At 50.1% G+C, this 21,900-nt stretch overlaps 2 protein-coding genes across 2 annotated transcripts in view; both read right to left on the reverse strand.

Moving 5' to 3' along the window:
• Positions 1-21,900, reverse strand: part of LOC308628585 (barrier-to-autointegration factor-like) — a 144,109-nt gene that overhangs the window by 107,214 nt on the left and 14,995 nt on the right. The window lies entirely within an intron of this gene.
• Positions 301-21,882, reverse strand: PMM2 (phosphomannomutase 2). Its single transcript, XM_081255671.1, has 8 exons — positions 21,735-21,882; positions 16,536-16,647; positions 14,617-14,693; positions 13,843-13,934; positions 11,126-11,225; positions 10,939-11,014; positions 9,535-9,650; positions 301-1,785 (listed from the first exon to the last, which is right to left on the reverse strand). Exons 1-8 carry the CDS (start codon positions 21,798-21,800, stop codon positions 1,684-1,686), a joined length of 741 nt encoding a protein of 246 aa, XP_081111797.1. The 5' UTR covers positions 21,801-21,882; the 3' UTR covers positions 301-1,683.

Here is a 21,900-nt window from a genome sequence, read left to right on the forward strand (position 1 = left end):
CAGGGTGGAGAAACAGCGCACCCTCCACCTCATGAAAGTTGGGACAAGTCTGAGTAAGACTCAGTTGTCTCGTTTTGATATATGTTAAGGAAACTTCTAGGGAATACTGGATCCTTACCCAGTGGGCAGAAAAGCCTGGGGGGTCTGTGTCAGTTGGAAAGTGCAACCCCCAACATCGTGGAAACATCAGCGTTGCAACGAGTGGCCCCTCAGGTCCAAGAGGGCTGAGCTCTTCCCCCAGAATCTGAGAAGATACCAACTCACTTAACTTGAGGAGAAAACAGTAATCAGAATGAAAAATAGGAAACAATAAAATCACTTTAATTTGCTACTCTTCATTTTGAAAGATCATTACAGTATCGTGTAAAATTCAGCCAGGAAGGATGCCACAGGACGGCAGAGCCCTGTGAACGAGTGAGAACCGTCACACCAGTGTGTGGCCCTGGGCAGGTGAGGGGGCTGACCTCACAGCCTGGCGCTGATCCTGAGCTGAGACAAGCCGGGCTGGGGGAGGGTTGGGGGGAACCAGGTTCCTCTGTGATGAAGGTACCTGGTGGGGGCTGAGAGGTGGGCTGCTCAGAGCACCTCTGCAATCCCCACTTCAGATTCAGGTCTGCAAGCCTCCAGCAGAGGCCATGCCTGGACTGATGCCGGCCCTGGCACTGGTCTGTGGAGGGAGATGCTCAAAAGTGACACAGCAACCGTTTTCTTGGAAAGCTCTCTTCCGTGTTCTGTGTTGTGGACGAGGCTCCGAGCTGCCTTCCAGTTATACAAGGAACTTGCAGAAAGCGGGAGGGAGGAGCGAGGGTTGCAGGCCCGACCACGGTAGCTCCAAAGGCCTGGGTGGATGGGCTTATTATTCAAAGATTGGCAGAGAAACGGTACAGCTCCTGATCTGTTAGTTCAGGCTCTCCCCTGATCCCTGCGGAACTAGGGCAAACAGGCCTGGGGACAGCAGGAGGAGGTTCTTTGGGTGAAGTGTGACCGCCCCGGTCAGTCTCTGGGCCTGGGCTCAGAGCTGCGTCCCGGGAGGGCCGTGTGCCAGTTCTCGGCAGGGTTGGTTCCACTGCCTCTGTCCCAATGGCTAGGAAACCAGCAGGCTCTTCAAAGTGTAGTGGATACAGAGCTACCCCTGCTTCCTGGGCCAGCTAGGTGCAAAGTCCCTGGGGTCAGTGGTCACTCGGCCAGCGCTCTCACGGGGGAGCTTCATTTCTGGAAGTGTTTTTAACCATCTGTCCCAGGGTCAGATCATTGTAAACGTCCTGTCCTTTCTTTCTCATCACCAAAGCCCCCATCCTGGTACTGATGCAGAGGGTCCCAATGTGAGTATCTGTTACATTTTCCACGAGACCCATGAGGAAACAGGGAGGGTCCAGGCACACTCGTTCTTCCTGTATCATTCTAGAATGATGGGGAAGTTTAAAAACAAAAAAACCCCAGGTGTACTGTGATCGCATGTATCAGGGCAGGGCTGGGGGTCCTGAGACTCGGGGTGGGGATGAAACCCTCTGTTGGAGACAGTCCTTTGAACCATTCTTGACAAGCCTTTTCTTCTCCCTTCTGGCTGCTGCTAGCACTGGAGGCAGAGGGCCATTTCCCTGCTGAGTGAGGACCCGAGTGACAACTGTACAGTGGGCTGGGGGTGGGCGTGGCGGGACCCCCCTCCCACGGGGAGAGGGATGGTCAGCAGAAGAGCTCCTCACAGATCCTGCGTGTGTCCTCGGGCGCCGTCACGGTGTAGCCCACCGTCCTCGGGTCTGCGAAGATCTCGTGGTCGTTCCCACCCTGTGAAGACACGGCACAGATGCAGGCGCCACCTGGCTCCTCCCGGGCCAAGGCTGCTGCTACCCAGGGGCCTGGGGCCACCAGAGAAATAGGACCAGAAATGAGGACCGTGCGATTTTACCGGGCGCAGAGCATCTCTTCAGGTACCTTTTCTTAGCCCCCAGGAGAGGAACAACAAGGGTACTGTCGTACCGATAAAGGGTTTTTCACCTTCCCTTGAACTGCAGTTTAGCTTTGGAACATGCAATTATGCCTGTGAAAGAAATCACGGTGTTCCCGTGAAGATGTGTCTGAGGCTTATTTTTCTATCAAGAAAGCAGAATTCTCACCGCCATCAATTTGTTTTAACCGCATCCAGACTTTCCTAACAGGTCATGGGGGACTGTAGGAGGGCAGACAGTCCAGAGCAGCACTGTCCTCGAGACTTTCTGTGACGATGGACACGGTCCATCTCTGAGCAGATGGAGGCCACACGTGAGGCCTGTGACAGAGGGACTGAGTCTGATTCACTGAAGTTTACATAGGCCCACGTGGCTGGAGTCTGAGCCTGGTGGCCTGGGCTCAGATCCTGGTCTAGCACCGTTGAGGGGGGTATGTGGGCAGCTCCCCATCTGTGAAATGGGGATCGTAGCGGAACTTCGCCCAAAGCACCGAGGCCATTGGTGGACGAGCAATCCTGGGGCAGCACCAGCGCGCAGCTAGCGCCGCTTCCTAGCGTTTTCACGTTTCCTTCCCCCTGGTGAGCCCCTAGGAGTTGAGGCCCAGGTCTGGAAGGGCCCAGGCATGCTGGGAGTGGGGGGTTCCTGTGACTGTGGATCGCCTAGTCTGTGCTGCACCCCCTTCCCCAGTCCTGCCTGTCTCAGGGGAATGCTGCTTCCACAACCCACAGCCCTGCAGGAAAGCCCCTGCTTCGCTTCTCATGGAATTTCCTGTATTTTCCTCATAACATTGGAAAGCAGTCTAATGCAAAATCTTGAAAAAAAAACAATTAGTTTATAATGTGATGAGAAACACTGCAGAGAAAATGGATTCTTTTCATAAAACACAGAGCATGAAGCCAGTATGGAGAAAATGATTCTGTACGAAAATGACATCCTTTTAAACAACTGACACCTGAAATTACGGCTGCTCTCATCTTTGTAAGAGCCACCCACCCCCAAGCAGACGGCTTCCCTAGGAGGAGGTGAAGTTCATAGACCTCATGAGGGACTACTGCCTGGGCCCAAGGCGCGCTGGGTGGAGCCATGTTGGGAGGCCATGACCTTGGAGCCACACTGGCGAATGTTCTTTCCCAGAAGCCTGCCAAGCCTTGCGCGGGCCTCACGAATTTATGTCCTGTGAAGGGGCTCTGGTCATTCAGCTGGCCCCCAGTTCATGGCCAGCATCTCCTGAACAAGTACACGTGAAGACAATTCTTACGACAAAAAAAAGATTTCTCTTAGGAACGGCCTGGTGTGGGGAAACCAGCACAGAGCACCTAACCAAGGAAGAAAGAACTCCTGCTCTATTCAGAAAAACCCAGCACCCACCTGGGGACACTTTCACTCCAGTGTCACTCACCGACCCTGGAGGGAGGGGTTATTCTCCACGGATTAACCCAACAAACCTTGTGAGGCGCTCACTACCCTCCAGGCATGGCCTCAGAAGCTGGAGATACAGTGGCAAACAAATGAAGTCCACCTAAGGGCTGCCTTCCAAGCTTACATTTAAGATGGACTTAAACGGCTCTGTGGATGCTTTGCTGGCATCTGCAAAGAATAAGGGGAGGGGACCAGGGTGACAGGGGAGAGGCCTTTGAGCAGAGGCCTGAAGGAAGAGAAGGGACAAGCCCTGTGACCGCCCATCCGGGAAAGGCTGCCAGCCGGCTGGAGCCTGCCAGGCTAGAGCCTGCCAGGGAGGGGCCGGGCCCTGAGGCCTCGCAGGTTGAGACGAGGACTTGGGATTTTATGTGAAGCCTCCAGAAAGCCAGGAGCCAGGCTTCACACCATCAGGTTCACTTCACAAGAGGAACTTTCTGGAGAATGGATGGGGGATGAGGACTCAAAAGCGGAAGCAGAGGAGAACAGGAGGCTCCAGCCCCCAGCCAGGGTACAAGGCAGACAGAAGCCACTCTCTGGGGAGCAGGACCTCTGGAGCAGCAAGGCTCACAGATGCCACGCCTGCCCCACCCAGGAGAGGGTGTCCCGGGTGCCCAACAGATGCCTCACCTGACAGAGGGCCTGCTGGTGGCGACGGCGGGGAGCTGTCTTGTAAGCTGCCTTGTAAGCCACTGACTCGTACCAAAGCCAGGTCCAGAGATTCCGATCGCCCGGGAAGGAGAAACCTCCTGCAGCCCGGTGGGGCCCGCTGCTCTCGGAGGGCAGCAATGCTGCACTGCCCGCACTGCTCAAGTCTCCCGCAGGGCAACTGGCCTCAGAGCGGGCGGGCTCCCTCCTGGGGCTGCACAGACCTTGCAAACCAGACTCAGAGTGAGGTCGGGAGAAGCAGAACGGAAACACCAAGCTAGTGAGTGCCACGCACCAGAACAATAAGGCTACAGTGAACAGAAAACTTCAAAACTGGATTTGCATGTGCACCAAGGTTACTGGATTCCTGCTGGGCAGGCTCATCCACCCGCAGGCTGCAAGCTCCAAAACAAAGCTCCCGTTTCCTGGGAGAAGAGGGAGGGAGGAAAGGGGCGAAGGGATGAGTAAGTGATCATGCAAGCTCCAAAACAAAGCTCCTGTTTCCTGGGAGAAGACAGAGGGAGGGAAGGAGCGAAGGGATGAGTAAGTGATCATGTTTCATTAAGGTGTACCTGGCAGGCCCAAAGTAGAGGCCCTGGATCAGCGCAGGCTGCCCATTAATGTTTAATCCCTACAAGGCCAAGGTCTGGGTCGCAGCGCAGGCTATCTTACATCAGTGTCCCTGGCCCGCGGCTGCGTGCCCTGCTCCACAGGACCTGACATGACTCGCAGGGGGTCTCTGCTGTGTGGATACCTGCCCGCGGCACAGACAAGCTCTCTAGCTGCACATGGACGTTTACCTCGGGTAGTTCAATAAGCACTTAGCCAATTTCTATCCATTATGGGTACAAAGGCCACCAAGACAAAGGCTCAGCCTTCAAAGGTCCCAGAGCAGGGGTTCTCCCCTGGCTGCAAGTGATAGTCACTGCAGGAGCTTTAAAAATACATCAATAAAACTGGAAAAGAACAAGAGACATGGGGGCCAAAGGCGCAGGATGCACTAAGAGCTCCCGTGCCTGGGTGTCTCTGGCCACAGGAGAGCCGGGTGCCCAGGGCTTATGTAGGAGGCTGGGGACCCGAGGACTCGCTACCTGACCGCGGTGTGTGCTGCTCTCCCGATATGTCAGAATTAGCTGTGGATGAAAACAACCTCAAACAGCTTTCACGTTTGAAAATGAATGCTCTTAGACAACTGTGCTGATTTTTTTCCTAGAAAGAAGTAAACAGCTATGGTCAAAAACAGCCTGGCCCGAGGGTCATGAGGTTTTGAAAGCAATCAGGTGACTCCAATGTGCCTCCAGGGCTGAGGACCAGCGGCTCAGAATCTAGTGATGACCAGGCTAGGGGTGGGGCTGACGCCCCTGGGTGACTGCCCCTTAGGGTCTGGCGATGGCTCCGGCACAGCTCCCCTCATCCGTAAAACGGGGTTCAGAGATGCGTGAGGGGCCCTGGCACGGGAGCACATCGGGGAGATGCTGATGCTGTGGACACCAGTGAGCCCTGGGGGCCTGAAGCCTGGGTCTCCCTGAGCAGGAGCGTTGGGGTGAGGGATGCTCCTGCCTTGGGGTCGGGCTGGTCCACCGTCCTGTTCCCTGGACCAACGAGGCCACCAATTCTGGGGTCCGGAAGGAAGGCAGGCCCCAGTGGAGACCCGTGGTTCCCCTGCACAGCATCCGGCTTCCTGTCCTCCTGCAGGGGGCCCGGGGTTCTCCTCAGCAGGGTTGAGAACCTCTAATCTGGTCCCACCTCCTCCAGGAGGCTCAGACCACAGGGAGCGGCGATTTGCCCCGGGTTCCTCCAGGAACGAGCGGCCCCCGCCCCACGCTAACCTAAGCCTGCCACCAGCCACACAAGACCTGGGTCTCAGACTCTGCCACAGAAACAAACAGTCAGGCAGGTCTGTCCCAAGGACACATTCTGCACTTCTGTTAGCCCTAAGGAGCCTGGGAGCCCTGGAGATGCCGGGAGATGCCAGGCACAAGGAAGCCCAGGCCCCGGCCAAAGGCCTAACAGAATCTCAGGGGTCACTGGGTACCACTCACAAAGGGCAACCTGTCACCCGTCCCGCAGGCCCCCATCTCACAGAGCGACCTCAGTACCAGGTGAGCCTGAACACAACTTCCTTAAAAGCAGGAGCCTCTGGATGCAGGCCAGGCCTGCCGCTGGGAAAGAGGCACATCCCCAACTGCCTTCCCTCTAAGACCTTTCACTTTGTTCGGTCCTTCGGAAGCGGACCCACAACCCCCTGGATGGCCCGGGGCACTGAGGCTTAGACAGACTCGCGTGTGGTCACCGCGCCGGGCTTTTGGGGGGCCGACTTGGGTGCTCTCGGTTTCCAAGCCTAGCACCTCATGCTGACTGTAAAGGATGAGCGGTCTTAGTGTTTTGGAAGTGAGAGGGGAGAATGAAAAGGGCAGGGGCTTCCAGACCGCACTCAGCGAGCGGCTGGCCCTCTGCGGGGCCCCCGCGTCCCCCGCCTCCCCCGGCTGCGGTGGGGACCGCGGGAGACGGCGTGGAAGTGTCCTGCTCAGGGGTGACGCTGAGGAAGCACTTGAAAAGCTTTGTTCCCTTCCTCTTTTCAATTTGACATTTTTAAGTTTTATTTTTCAATAGACAGCACCTTCACGCAGCTCAAAAATTTAAAAACAGGGTCTTGTCACAGCGGTCTCTCCCATCCTCGTCCCACCCCCACGGTAACTCTGTAATTTTGGGGTACCCTTTCAGACCCCCCGTGTGCACTTACAAGCAGACACGAAGAGAGATGATTTCTCTGTCTTTACACAAAAATGGAGCCTCTTACCAGCACTGCTCCACACCAGCTGTGCTTACGCTACCTGGCATTCCGCTGTGTGGCTGGACCCCCGTTTATTTCTCCATCTCCTCCTGCGAAGGGCGGGGTTGTTGCTGGCCTGCCCCTCTCTGTAGCCCTTTCTACACAAGTAGGAGTGAACTGAGGGCCAAATTAACCGAAGTCGAACTGCTGAGTCACACCCATCAGTGGGTAATGCTCACGAAGTGTTCCAATGGGTTTTCACGTTGCCCCGACTTCAAGTCAAGATATTTTTTACAAGAAGCATTAAACAAGCAGAGGCACTGTTGCCTGGGAATTCGGCAAGGCTGGGGCTGAGCTGGCAGGCGCAACCCCCTGGAGAGCCAGGCAGAGCAGCCTGGGTGCATCTTCCCAGGCGCTGGCCATCTCCCTCCCCGCAGCAAACCGAGCCCCCCGCTACTCCCACCAAAGGCCGGGCCGAGGGGCTGTAAGCTGAACTCGGAGCTGGGCGTCGATGGACGCTGCCTGTTGTGGCTGCCGGGATGGATGAGGGAGTTTCCAGGACTAACGAGGATTTAGAAGAGCCAGGGCCAGCCTCTTCCCTCTTCCCTCTGCTCTCTGGAGGTGCTCGGGGTGGGGGGCGGGGGCTGGGGGAGACATGGTGCAACATCAGATCCCGGCCAAGCTGCCTGGCAGGCATCTAAGCCTGCTGAGCTTGGCAGGGAAAGGGCTTTTTACTGTATTTGGACTGCTCAGTGCCTCAGGCTGTTAAAAGATTTAGATGGCTGGACTGCTAACTCCCATCTCCAGGAAACCACTGATAAAAAAGATCAGAGAGGAGGGCAAAGAACAATGCAAGAGTGTTCACTACAGTGCTCGCGATGACAACAAACAGCCACAAAGCCAAAGGGCCTCTGCTAGGGAAATGGGTAAATCATCTGTGCCTAAATGCTAGAATGTTATACGGCCATTAAAAGCTTGTTTTCAAAGAACATTCCCCGACGTGGGGGGAACGAAATATGTTAAGAGAACAAAAGCAGAAACCAGTGAACACACCGTGTCCCACATTTGGGGTCATATACATTGCAAAGAGGCTGAGAGGCATGTCAGCTGTGATTTACAAGTGACTTTTCCTTTCTTCTTCATGCTTTTTCTAATTTTCTACAATGAATGCCTATTAATTAAGAATGGGGGGGTACCTCCCTTCGATAGTATCCATTTTTTAAAAGTAGGTAAGATTAAAAAAAAAAAATAACTGACGTGTGGTAATGCAGTGGTTAAACAGAAAACTCTCTAATTCCCAAATGAAGAATTCCCCAAAGATGTTGTTTTCTGATTATCTCAAGAACTGCATTCCATCCTGCTAAGTCCCAGCTGAGGCTTATATACGGCAAGAACGTCATCATCACAGAACAATCTGCTCAGCCCGTCTGAAGAGCTGTCTTCTCAGACTGCAGGAATCAGCATGAAGCTGGGAGGATGGGGGGTGGGAAGAGGGGGGACCGGCGAGGGCGGCTTGTGGGATCCTAGTTCCCCGACCAGGGATTGAACCCGTGGCCCCCTGCAGCGGAAGCGTGGAGTCCTGACCACTGCACGGCCAGGGAATTCCCCCAGTTTTATAATTTGGAAAGCAGGACATGAGACTATACCATCCAGAAGTCCCTTTCACGCTGGAAGACTAGCACGTGGAGATCTTACTGAAAAAGGCAGGTCCACACAGGAGAGACCTTAGCAAAACAGCACGCATTCTGGGTGGACCGGGGGTTGGAGGGATTAAAAACTCCATCCATGCAGCCTTTCTGCTGCTGCAATACAGCCACAAAGCCTGAGACAGGAGCCTGATGGCAAGGTAGCTACCACCACTGGGTGGCCCGTGAGAGGGAAGCAGAGAGGCACGGGGGTGCGAGAGGAAGGTAAAGGGAGGCAGCCCCGGGCTGGGCAGTGACTATCGGGGGCTGAGCCTCCTCTGGGCCTCGATGGTGGCAAAGCCCCTCCATCCAGCCCCTTGGGGACCCACCTGTCCTAAGAACCTCGCCTGCTACCTCGGCGGCTCTGGGGAAGTTCCTCCTGCTGGCCTCTTAACACCTGGCTCTGCTCTCAGTCCCCAATTTATTTTATTTTTTTGGCCGTGCTGAGAAGCTTGAGGTATCTTAGTTCCTCGACCAGGGACTGAACCTGTGCCCTTGGCAGTGAAAGCGCCGAGTCCTAACCACTGGACCGCCAGGGAATTCCCATCAGTCCCCAGTTTAGATTCCGTCCCGGACTTGGGATTTCCGACAGCCCCCCCCGGGACAGCCTCCTGCCCCTCAGTGTGTGATGCCCAGGCCTGACCCCCCACCTCTCATCTCTCCTGAATTCCAGACTCACGAGACTCTTGGTCCTCCTACCATTTAGGACTCCTAGCGCCCAACCTAAATGAACGCCCCTGGGGAAAAAACACGGCGGAAACACGAAACAAAGACGGCAAAAGGGCTTTGGAACAGAGGATCTGATGACAGCGCTGGGTCTCGTTCCGGGTGGTGACACTTAAAGCCAAACTGAAAGGCTCCCTCCTTGCCTTCAGAGGTGTCGGGTGTCTGAGCGCAGAGAAGAGGGGGGTCCATCACCCCCCTCTCATAGGACAGAAGCCATTACTCAGTTTGAGCTGGGCTGCCAGGTGAAGTGTGGCTGGGGGGAGAAGAGCCCATCTGTCTGCTTCCTCCCTCTTCAAACCCAAATTGAACAATGAAACTGCAAAAACATTTCCATACTTACTGGCATGGTTTTGTCACCAAAGAAATAAATGGTCTTATAGCCATCCTTTTCCACATGTCCCAGGCAATACCTCTTGTCCCATCCATCAGGGAAGACATCAAAGCTGATCTGGCCTCCTGCCGAGGGGGGAGGGAGACACACAAGCTAAAGGTGAAAAGGAGGCTCATGATATGTCACTGAAAGAAAATGTGCCCTTTGATCTTGTCGGCAACTGCAGTGCCAAGGTTGATTTTTATTACCTCAGTTTGCTAATTACAATACTTTACGGGTAGGTTCTAGAAATTAATTCTTGCATGATTTTTTTTTCTCCGTGATTTCACCTAAAACCTAAAAATCTAAAGTCTACAAAAGAGACACAGAGTGCTGACTCAGAGTGAGACCCACAATGGCTTTGCACCAGAGTGGTCTGCAGAGCGTGCTTAAATGAAGCCCAAAGCAGGCCGGTGAAAGAGCTGCGAACAGCTTTCTTCAGCCGTGCTCCCCTGGAGCTGCACTGTGCGCACGGCGGAGAGCCTGGGAGCGGGATGCATCCAGCTCGTCGTGCAGGAAAATGAAAATCCCATGGACAGGGATTGCCAGGCAGCTTTCTTGGGCAACAAAAACCCTTTCAGAGCTGTGTCAGGGAAGATGTTCATCTCACAGTTCAAGGATACTTAACAAGCCACCCATTCATCTTTTACACAGAGGCTCTCTGCAATTCCAGTTTTCTGGCAAGCGTACAGTTATTTGAGCTGGTGAAAGGAGAGGGCTCTAAGTATGGCTTGTCAGCACTGACAGCAGAAGTCGGTCTGTTTAAAGCGTTTGACAGGCATATTCCACCAAAAAGCGAGGCAGAGACATCAGCGCTGCAGGAAGAGCTCTGCATCAGACACCGGAAACGGCCGCATGCTGGCCTGTCACTATGAACAGAAATTTCGTGAACCTAGACAAGCGCCTTCCCCTTTCTGGGCCTCAGCTTCTTGATTTGTAAAACCAGCCCAAGTGACTTCGAAGGTTCCTTGCCATTCGAACATTACAGGATTCCAGAACACATTCAGTCTACTTGATCTAAGAGGGCCTGTCCCACCTCTCTCCTATAGAGTCACCCATGAGCTAGCTGTCTTCTGCCCAAAGGTGTGGGGATAAGTTCTCACTCTTCATTAAGCAAGTTGCTCTTATTTTTGACTAGGAGAAGTGCAGGCAGGAAAAATCCTGCTGGGCGAGGATTTAGAACCAAACCCAGCAGCCTGGAAGTCATCTCCTAACCCGAGTCTCAGCTAGTGCTCATCAGGCAGGAGGACAGTTACCCGCCATGGACGCCCCAGCTGCAAACTCGTCACCGTCCAAGTTCAAGAGCACACCGGCCCACAACCACCTCCCGGCAAACGGCTCCCAGAGCGTGAAGCCCGCTTGAATGCATGATACCTATGGAAAACGTGAGGCCTTTCCCCGCAAACTCTTTCCGCAGATCCTCCACGAATTTCTGTCTTATACTTTCTTTCTGAGGAAAACAAAAAGATATCGATAGTCCACTGCATTAGAAGCACACTTTCTTGGCCACAGAGATGCACACCACACGTCCATACAGCCCGGCTATTTCATAAAGACTCACTTGATCCAGTTCGTAGAACTCAATGCGTTCTTCTTGGCTGCAGCTTCTTCCGACGGGGGACACATTCAACATCCCATTTCGGAATTCGATGAAAGTACCCCTGGGGAGGAAAAGGGGACGGAGGTCCCAGAGATACATCATTTATTTGAGAAACACAACAGATAGATAGACAGGCTAAAAAGTGGGCCAATTCCAGGGATGTCCCTGGCGGTCTCCGCACTTCCACTGCAGGGGGCATGGGTTCGATCCCTGGTCGGGGCATTAAGATCCCGCATGCCGAGGTGTGGTCAAAAAAAAAAAAAAAAAAGTGGGGCAATTCCGAAGGCAGAGGCGGGTGTCATCAGCCTTTGGCGGTGGTGTGCTGGGCCATGTGGCGGCCACGAGCCTCACGTGGCTAGAGAGCCCTGAAAACTGGCTGATCTGACCTGAGAGTTCACAGATTTCATATGAAAAAGAAGTGTAACCATCATTGACAATACTTTACACTGACTATATTTGAAATGACTATAGTTTGGATATAGTCGGTTAAATAAAACATATTAAAATTAATTTCACCTATTCCTTTCCGTTGCTTTTTTTTTTTTAAAACATGGCCACGGAAAGCGGAAAAAACGGCACATGTGGCTCATGTTACATTTCTGCTGGACGGTGCTGCTCTTGAGCAGAGAATGTTATAGTTAACAAAGAGCTATGAAAATGATTACTAGCTCTTCAGGTTCCCTGAGGAATCTGAAAATATGTCCCAGACACCTTCGCAAGTGACCTAGTGAAATGCTGATTTTTACCAAGAAAAGCGACACAGGAAAAGCTGCTGAGGATCCCCAGGTGAGCTCAGTAGTAATACTTCGAGGACACACGCCAGGCGTGGGGCTGGGACCAGATTCCACGCCAATGCCACCACTTACCAGGAACCCTGGGCACCGCTCTGCTCTGAGCTCAGAAAGGGGCTAATGGCACTTGCTCTGAGCACCCCCTGAAGGGGCTCCTGAAATGAAAAGTACCAGTTTATCTAAAAAACTGGGAAGCAGGTAAAGTAAAAATAGCGGTATCTCCATCACTGGATCCCTCCCCTGCTGTGTTCAACTTGCAGAAAAAGAGGCAAACGATACAACAACGTATGTGCACCTAAGACACTTTTTCAAACATCCCGTCCCGGTTGTCCCGGACTCGGTACAGACCAGCCCGTCCCCTACACCTTCTACATCTACACTGGGGTATGGGGCCCTGGTGATCATTCCCAGGGGGGATCCTAGGCCTGTGGGTCCTAAGCTGTCAGAAAAAGAGGTCATGCCCAAGGCAGGGAGGGAGGCTGATGCACGGTAGAAAGGCTTCTGTTCTAAAAACCAGGACTAAGGCGGCTGATCAAGCATTCACTTCCCCCCTGAAGACCTGGACGATGTGACGTCTTACTACACTTGCCTGGCATGCGTGGGACATAGCATTAGCCCCACGAGCAACGTGGGTAAACGGCGATCAAGGAGGAACTCAGCTCTGCCTCCTGAATTCACCGGGCACCTCAGGCTAATTCGGAGTCACAGCGCTGCACGCTGGGCCCTCTCACTAGATGACGTCCTCTCTGGAGGACAGGAGTGGATCTTATCCCTTTTTTATCCTCCCTCAATGCTCAGCCCAAAGTAAAGACTGAACTGACCTGGGGTACGTTATATGTTCAGTTTCTACAACGGAGAATTTCTAATATACATAAAAGTCAACAGCACAGGATAAGGAACCCTCACGGGCCGTCTCCCAGCTGCCAGAAAGATGGACTTCGGGTCCCTCCTGTCTCATCCATCCCCCTTCCTGGGACAGATGTGAAAAAGGAAGCCCCTGCCCTCCGAGAGGAGGTGCCGAGCAGGGGCATCTGTTTCGGAAGTTCTGGAAACAGGTCTCGAGCACTCTTGCAACTCCAGCATGTCTTGAAATTCAATCACCCTTTAAGAAATGTTTCACCCTCTAATCATTAGGGTGTTACACATTAAGTGCAGAAAACCGAGAAGATGAAAAGTAGTTCAAAGAAACCTGAAATCTCATTACCAAGAAACAACCGCCGTTAGCATATGGTCCGTTTTCTGCCAGTCTTTTAACTGTGGGCATGTGTGCACATTGCTGTTGTCATCATTTTAAAATGGGAATAGAGCACAGTATTCGGAACAAGAGGTAGGTGCCCGAATCAAATGCCTACCGAGGCCAGAAAAGTGAGACAAGTGGCCCGCGACAGACTGGGGGATGGGGAGGGGCCAGCGCGGCCCGCCAGGCTGTTGCCACCTAGGAGGGAGCTTCGAGCTGCTGGGTTTTCAGATGCTGCCGAAGCCGGAAACCCAGGTATTTTAAAGTGTGAAATCAGACTTTTAAATGATAGCACGTAATGCAGACTTTACTGACCACCAGGGGCCAACTGAACTGGGCTTTGCATGGGATTTGGCCCGGGGGCCTCTAGTTTGAGACTCCTGAGCTGGGGCCTGGGCCGATGCTGCTTTTCCCACACTGCTGTTTCACAGGCATGTGCCTTAACTGATAGCCTTTGAAAGCATATCGTTTTCAACTTCCGTCACGTGGACGCACCATCATTTATGTAATCATCGGTCTACCGCTGGCTTTACAGAAGGTTTCCAGTGATCCCTTACTAAGCACCTGGCTTTGGAGTTAAGTTAGCTCCAACCCACCGGATGACACCACGCCATATTCCAGTGGTGCCTCTTTGCTAAAAGCAAACCCACCTCTTCTTCGGGAGTTTAATCTTCGCGATGTAGCTCAGACAGTAGTTGATTAAATCCTGGATTAGGGCCTCACCCAGGTGACTTTGAATATTCTAGATAAAAAAAAAATACTGGAGTTACTTGACACAGTGGGAGGCCTTTTCAAAATGGCTTTCCAGCAAACCCAGGTCTTCAACCTCTGTGGCTGGAGGGTCACCAAGCGGTGGTGGGGACACACCCCACTGCCTTTCTCCTTTTCTCCCTTTTTCTCTGGTTGAAAACATTAGGCAAACCAGAAAGGGCCTCAGTCAAAAGCATTCTCTGCTTCATTACTCAAGATTTTTGTATTCATTATCTCTTAAGTGCTTCCTGGAAGCCCCAAAGAGTTTATTGCTACTGCCTTTTATTCAATTAAAATATCTGCAGACACTGATAGAAAATATATTTGTTCCACTTTGGCTTCCTCTTACGTCTGAATAGAACGATCTTAATGGTAATAAGAGCTACATGGTACCTCTTAGAAATGCTTGCAGCAAGGCAACTTGCCCTAGTCTTTGCTACCATAATAGAAATATTAGATTAAGTAACCTTGAAAAACAATTATAAAAATTCAGTTAACAATTTGGAATGTGTACTAGTCACATGGTTCAATATCCAAAATATAAAAAATACAGAGTGAAGATTCATTACCACTCTTCTCCCAAATATAACTCCCTGGAGGCATTCAATACCAAATACCTTTTCAGAAAACATTTCACTAGTAGTACAGAGTAGTTTGGATACTTGCAAACCTACCTGTTTGCACAAGAATTTCCCATCTTTGTATGCTACCAAGCCATTTTCTGGAAACACATAATCATATTTTTCAACCACTGCCAACAAAACAAAATTGAGAATGCAATGAATTGGACCCTGTGTTTCTATTTCTTGATTAACACTAATCACCAGTAAAAATGCTAAACTCCAGTAATGACTGTGAAAGACTATCTCATCTTAACAGATTGGGAGGGTGGAAAAAAAGCTCCTTAAAAACTTTTTTAAAAAGGCTCCTCATTCTAAATTTAACAGATGACGATTAGGCTGCAGATTGGAGACTTGGTGGGCACCTCGCACCTCTGCCTGCTTATTTGTAAAGGAAGGTGGGAGCCGACGATGGCTCCCAAACCCCACTGTGAATCTGCATCCCGGGGCGGTGGGGAGAACCTGCAGAATTCCGTGCTCTGCTTCCAAGGGTTCTGATCAGAATCTGCAGGCCCAGGTTAAGAATCCGATTTTTTTTTTTAAGCTCCTCAGGTGATTCTTATATTCATTCACATTTGAAGGCCACCCACATAAATCTTAATGGAGTCTCAAACTTTAGGTGCTTGCCAAAAGGCAGATTCCAAGGCACTGTGTTTTGGGCGGGGCTCCCACATCTGCATGTGAACAAGCTCCTCCGGTGATTCTGATACAGGTGGGTCTTCCACTTCCTTCTGGCTCGTGACTATTTTGATTCTGGAGTTTCGACTCTTACTCTCTGAAATGTAGACGCTGTGCTACACTGACAAAACCTCTCTGAGCCTGTGGTTAATTACGTGAGCAGAGGCAGAAAGGGCAATCAGGACCAGGTAACAGGATCCCCGGGTCTTAATGTGTCCCATTATGTTGTTTATAGCGTTTCTAAACAGAGCACCTACAAGGAAAATTAAGTGTAACCAGAACAGAGAGTTTTAAAGGGACTACACAGATCCCTCTTTCAGTAACTGGTTCAAGGAATACACCCCACACAGATTTGCACTGTAAGATGTTACATCTAGAACAGCAGTTCTCAACTGGGGGTGATTTTGCCCCCAGGGGACATTTGGCAGGGTCTGGAGACATTTTTGGTTGTCACACTGGGGGTGGCAGCACTACCGGTGTCAAGTGAGTAGAGGCCAGGGATGCTGCTAAACGTCCTACAGTGCACAGGACATAGAGAGTTACTGGCCCAAGATGTCAACAGTGCCAAAAAGAATGCTCCATCCATCTCTCTCTACCTGCTATTTCTTATAGGCCAGGCACCCTGGAGGCCCTGGGGCCATGGAGATGAATAAGCCACAGCACTAGTCTTCAAGACAAACATAACCAGACAGTTTCCAATAATCAGAGAGTGCTAAACCCACAGCACTAGACTCTCTTTGAGGGTAGCTGCTAAAGTATGATTCCCATGCCCTACAGACCCATGCCCTTCAGAATCTCCAGTGAAGGGGCACATAAGAACCTCCACCTCCCTGGGGTCCTGGGCTTGAGATTCTGGTTCACTAGGTGGGGGAGAAGCCTGGGTGACTCCCGACTAGGGAACTCTGGGGAACACTGTGATAGAGCACCCCTCAACACCTGGGTGAGAAGGACATCAGGAGACGGCGCCCGAACTGAGGCCAGATGGGCAGTTAATAGGGACCAACAGGAAGAACTGCAGGCCGAGAAACAGACACCCATCTTTCTAGGTGAATCTGTCCATGTATCCGAGTACCAACTGCTCCACTAGCAACTCCAGAAATTTATGTATAGGACTAAAAACAGAGGAAAAATAAAGGCAGAGAAAATGTTTCCCCGAACAAGGAAGCAGGAAGCCTGAAGCCTGCCACATGGGGATGAGGGCTCGGGGCTCCTGTGATACTAAATGGCAACAGGTCCCAACATCCCCATGAGAAGTTGACCTTTTACCAAAACGTAGCCAGCAATGTGGAGTTTACCATTGTTTCCCAGTTGCTCCTGTACTTTCTCAAAGTCCGACCCGCCTACGACTCCAACTTTGATCTTCTGCCTCAGTTTTTGTAGAAAGCAATCCATGTCTTTGGTAATTTTCTGCATTTCAAAAAGGAAAACACAACGGTCAAGAGCCACGAAGTAATGGGGAGACTAAAATCCCAAGAGTGATACAACCCTTATTTTTGTAACTGCCAATTTGGTTTCTAGGTCTACAGATAAGACCAACTATTTAGTTGTGCTTTTGGGACATCAACTTTTTTATCAGAAAAAAACTTGTTAAACTTTACTTATTTTTACCTAGTTTAAAACACACAAGAAATATATTAACAGCTGGTATGTACTGCTCTAGCCTTTTTCCTGTGCATTTATATATACACTTGTCTATATGAACATATATAAATAGGTACTACTTTTTGAAACACAAGTGGACTCGTTCCACATCTTGTGCAATGACTTGCTTTCTCAGCACTAAGTTGTGGTGATTTTTCCATAATACATGTAGATCTACCCTGGTCCTTTCAAATGCTACACTGTGCTCCATTTATGGATTTAAGTTGATTAAAACAAAATAACATAATGAGATTAAAGAGGAAGTTGAGAGTTGATTATAGTTATATAAACAAACAAAAAGCCTTAGAGTAAGATCACTAGATTTTTGAGTCTCTCCTGAAAGAAAAGCTCTATCTATAAATAGTGGTCTCAGAACTTCCCTGGTGGTCCAGTGGGTAAGACTTTGCGCTCCCAATGCAGGGGGCCCGTGTTCGATCCCTGGTTGGGGAACTGGATCCTGCATGCTGCAACTAAGAGTCCGCGTGCGGCAACTAAGACCCAGTGCGGAATAAATAAATAAATAAATATTTAAAAAAATAAATAAATAGTGGTCTCAGTGGTATAATTTTATGCTAGTTAAATTCCAAACCGTGTGCCCATTCAAAAGAAATTTTAAACTGAGATGAAACGATATCCCTGTGTTCAAGCAAATCACAATGAAGTTTTTAAACTCTTATTTCATTACTTTTAGCAATCTTAATTGTACACTTACATGGAATATCTACACAAATAAAGTTACCAGAAATTAAAAACAAAAAACCCACTTAGGGCCTCCCTGGTGGCGCAGTGGTTGAGAGTCCGCCTGCCGATGCAGGGGATACGGGTTCGTGCCCCGGTCTGGGAGGATCCCATATGCCGCGGGGCGGCTGGGCCCGTGAGCCATGGCCGCTGGGCCTGCGCATCCGGAGCCTGTGCTCCGCAGCGGGAGAGGCCACAGCGGTGAGAGGCCCGCATACCGCAAAAAGAAAAAAAAAAAAAAAAAAAAAAAAACCCACTTAACTCAACTTCAGTACAAAAACATCCAGAATTCAATCTTCTCCTTTTCTTAAAAAAATTTTTTGAGAGTAATACATGCATATGATTAATAAAATTGTACAGAAGGGCTTACATTAGAGTGCAATCTTTTCTACATCTTCCAGTGGAATCTTGACCTAATAGACAAAATCTAGTGGCCTCTGAGTCAGTGATTGTGAAAATGGGTCCCAGAGTCCCCACAAGTGCTTTACTCAGAGCTGACGTCAGAATGGGAAGAAGTGGGGAAGATTCCCATGACTGCAAAATATTAGAAACGCAACACAAATGCAGTACTTCCACCTTCAAACAGAAGCCTAAGGGTAATTTATTTTCTCTTGACCCTTGTGCACACTGATGAGCTAAATGGTATTGCTGTCCAGCTATCAGACATGCTCTGCAACTTGCACTGGTCAGAGGCACCTTTTCACTTCCAGATGGCAGCAAATACTTTTCGACAGGAAATAAGACCTAGCTGCTCGTGACCACAATAGAGCATCTAAACTACCCCGCACCGCAGGAGAGATTTGGAGCAAAATAACCACACAGCAAAATTGTCATCATGTTTCTAAGTAACTCTTGTGCTGATAATTTCAAGGAATTCTAAATCATCCCAGACAAAATAAAGCACAGAGAAAGAGCCAAAAGCTTGGAATTAAGGTGAAAAAATGTTAAAAGTTCACCTTCTGAAAAATTAAAAAAAAATTATAAAAGACTTTTTTGGGACAATTAAGGAAAACTGAGTGTAGAGGAAGAGTCAGAAAACAGGGCCTGTGGGCCAGACCCAGCATGCTGCTTGTTTTTGTAGAGTGACTGGAACACAGCCATATATCCATTCATTTCCGAGGTGTCTGTGGCCACAACTATAGATGTGAGTAGCTGTGACAGAGACCATATGGCCTGCGAGCCTCAACCATTTACTATCTGGCTTTTTACAGAAAAAAGTTTGCTGACCCCTGGACCAGGGTATAAAATAATATTAGGGAATTGGTGATAGTTTCCTTAAGTATGATGACGATACTTTGGTTACAACAGATGTCCTTGTCCTCAAGAGCTGCAGGTGCGAACATTTAGGCGTGAAGTACCCTTATGACTACAGCTTAGGAAGTGGCACAGAAAAGATTAAAAAAAGAGAGAAAGTTAATATCAATCACTGTTGAATTTAAGTGGTGGGAATATGGATGTTTTGGGTACTATATTTTTCCAGCGATTCTGTACGTTTGAAATTTTTCATGATAGGAAGTTGGAAAACAATTCACCCAGGTTTATATCCTGGTTCTAAGTCTCAACTGCTTTTAGATGCAATGGCATTTCTTAGGAAAGTACTCAGAACAGCAAAATTCTACTAAAACACTGAAATGTGCAAAGCTCTGGACTCCACTCTAATTAGATTTTACCTGTTTAGGTCATATACTATTTCAGCAGCTGCAGGAAAAGATAACCCATTTAATTGCTTTCGGATTGTCTTGGGCTTATCAATGTTTGAGAACGCGAGTATTGAGGAAGGGAAAGGTTGTACAATGAACAGATCTGTTGCTAAAATAGTTTTTATTTTTTATTTTTAAAATAGCTTTATTTTTTAACCTTGAGCACCCAGCACATAGAAACAATTCTATTTTTTTTAATTTATTTATTTAATTAATTTATTTTTTTGGCTGTGTTGTGTCTTTGTTGCTGCACACGGGCTTTGTCTAGTTGCAGCGAGCAGGGCTACTCTTCATTGCGGTGCGCGGGCTTCTCATTGCGGTGGCTTCTCTTGTTGCGAAGCACGGGCTCTAGGCGCATGGGCTTCAGTAGTTGCGGCATGCAGGCTCAGCAGCTGTGGCACATGGGCTTAGTTGCTCCGCGGCATGTGGGATCTTCCCGGACCAGGGCTCGAACCTGTGTCCCCTGCACTGGCAGGCAGATTCTTAACCACTGTGCCACCAGGGAGGCCCCGAAACAATTCTCTTTTAAATTAGATTTTTTTTTGAGTGTAAAAATTTACTTACATTCGCCAAAGAATATCACGTGTCAAATGTTTTAAGGGAGTACATTGTGGGTTGTCTGGTTTCGCTGCTATTTCATACTTTGTGCTTATATATCCTGGTACCTTCTGGGAATCAGAAGCACGTTCCTGAATGACACACCTAGTAACAGAACAGCCTCCACCTTGGAGCGGTAGCAGAAAATGGCAAACTTAGCAAATAACGATGCCCTGAGGCCCAGAGACTTGTACCAGATCTCTTGTGTGAAATTAAGGTCATGGTTTCACTGAGTCTGTTTCCTTATTTAAAATGGAAATAACAACTATCCTACCAGGGATGAAAGAGGGAGAAAGGTTAAGTGGGTCTAATGATACTGTGTAAAAAGGCTTGGAATGTAAACCCGAGGCCATTACAACCAATGGGCCAAATAGAGAGCAGTTTTACTGGAACACAGCTATGCTATGCCTGCATAAGGTCTATGGTTGCTTTTGCATTAAAGTCGAGTAGTTACTACAGACCATATGGTCGGCAAACACAAATGTATTTGCTATCTGGCCTTTTACAAACAATGAATTGCTGACATTGGCTGTAGACCACTATGGGCTAATTAACAACCTACAAGTGTGCATGGATCACTGAATCTCAGAATCAAAAAGGGGCTTTGGGCTTCCCTGGTGGCGCACTGGTTGAGAGTCCGCCTGCCGATGCAGGGGACACGGGTTCGTGCCCCGGTCTGGGAGGATCCCACATGCCGCGGAGCGGCTGGGCCCGTGAGCCATGGCCGCTGAGCCTGCGCGTCCGGAGCCTGTGCTCCGCAACGGGAGAGGCCACAACAGTGAGAGGCCCGCGTACCGCAAAAAAAAAAAAAGGGGCTTTGGAGAACTTGCAATTGAGCATCATCACTAGATACATAGCACCTGTGGCTCAGAAAGGTAAAATGATACGGACGGCTAAGGTCACAGACATTCGTTGTGAATTCTGGAGCACACATACCACTGCTTCCACCTGGCCCAAACTAAGCAGGGTAGAGCTAGAACTTGAAGACAGTGAGGCTACTTGGGCCAAATCTCAAGTTCGAATGGCTGGTGTTCAGTGACTAATCTGTGCAAGAGGGAGGTCACAGTGAGCAAAGATCACAAATGTTAATCTTAAATGAAACATATCCGTGCCTACGGCAACAAAATCTGGAAATGGGAAGTTTCTAGGATCCAAGGAGGCTCTCAGCAGGCAGCCTGCAGCAATCTAGGTCTCCTCCATCACCCCACTCCACTGCAGGGCTGGAGAAGGGAGTGGTGGCGTTCGCTGATATTAACTGAATATTATTGAACCCTGTCTACCGTATGCAAGATACTTTCATGAACTTATATGATTTCAGTCCACCCCCACAAACACCACATGCAACAGGTCATATCCCTACTTAATGCCATAGATGCTGAGGCTCTGAGGTTAAGTGACTTTGCTCAAGGTCACACAGTTGTCAGGAGGTAAAGCTGAGACTCTACCAGGTCCGTTTGACCTGGAAACCTATGTCTTTTACATCAGGATACAGGCAGAGACCGTACGTCATAGGTCTGAGGAGGGCACACAAGCTGGTAAAGGGGCAGAGCTGGGGTTCAAACCCGGGGCTGGAGGTGAGAGTCCAGAACTGCGTTTTCCAACCCAACACAAGTTTCTTGCTCTCTAGAGTTTTCCGTCCTGTCCCATCTCTTCGAGCACCCTGAGGTCTTGAAGAGCTGGTGGGAGCTTCCGTCTCATTCCTCCAGGAACCCAGAGTAGAGTTCAGTCCCTTCAGGGGAGGTAGGCGGTCCTTAGCCCCGTCTGGGAGCAGCAGGGGGCTCTGCACCGGCTGCCGCCAGCCCGCCGGACGCCGCTTACCTGCCGCGGGGCCGTCAGGGTCCCGTCCACGTCGAAGAGGCAGAGCGCTGGGCCGGGCACCGCCATGACCCCAATTTCCACGCGATCCTTACAGGATTCGCTGGCACCTGGAACCCGTCTCGGAACTTCCGGGACCAGCCCCCATGCCGCAGGGCACGCCGGGAGG

This window comes from Mesoplodon bidens (genome assembly GCF_964165515.1).
Source record: "Mesoplodon bidens genome assembly, chromosome: 15".
In the NCBI taxonomy this organism is placed as follows: Eukaryota; Metazoa; Chordata; class Mammalia; order Artiodactyla; family Ziphiidae; genus Mesoplodon; species Mesoplodon bidens.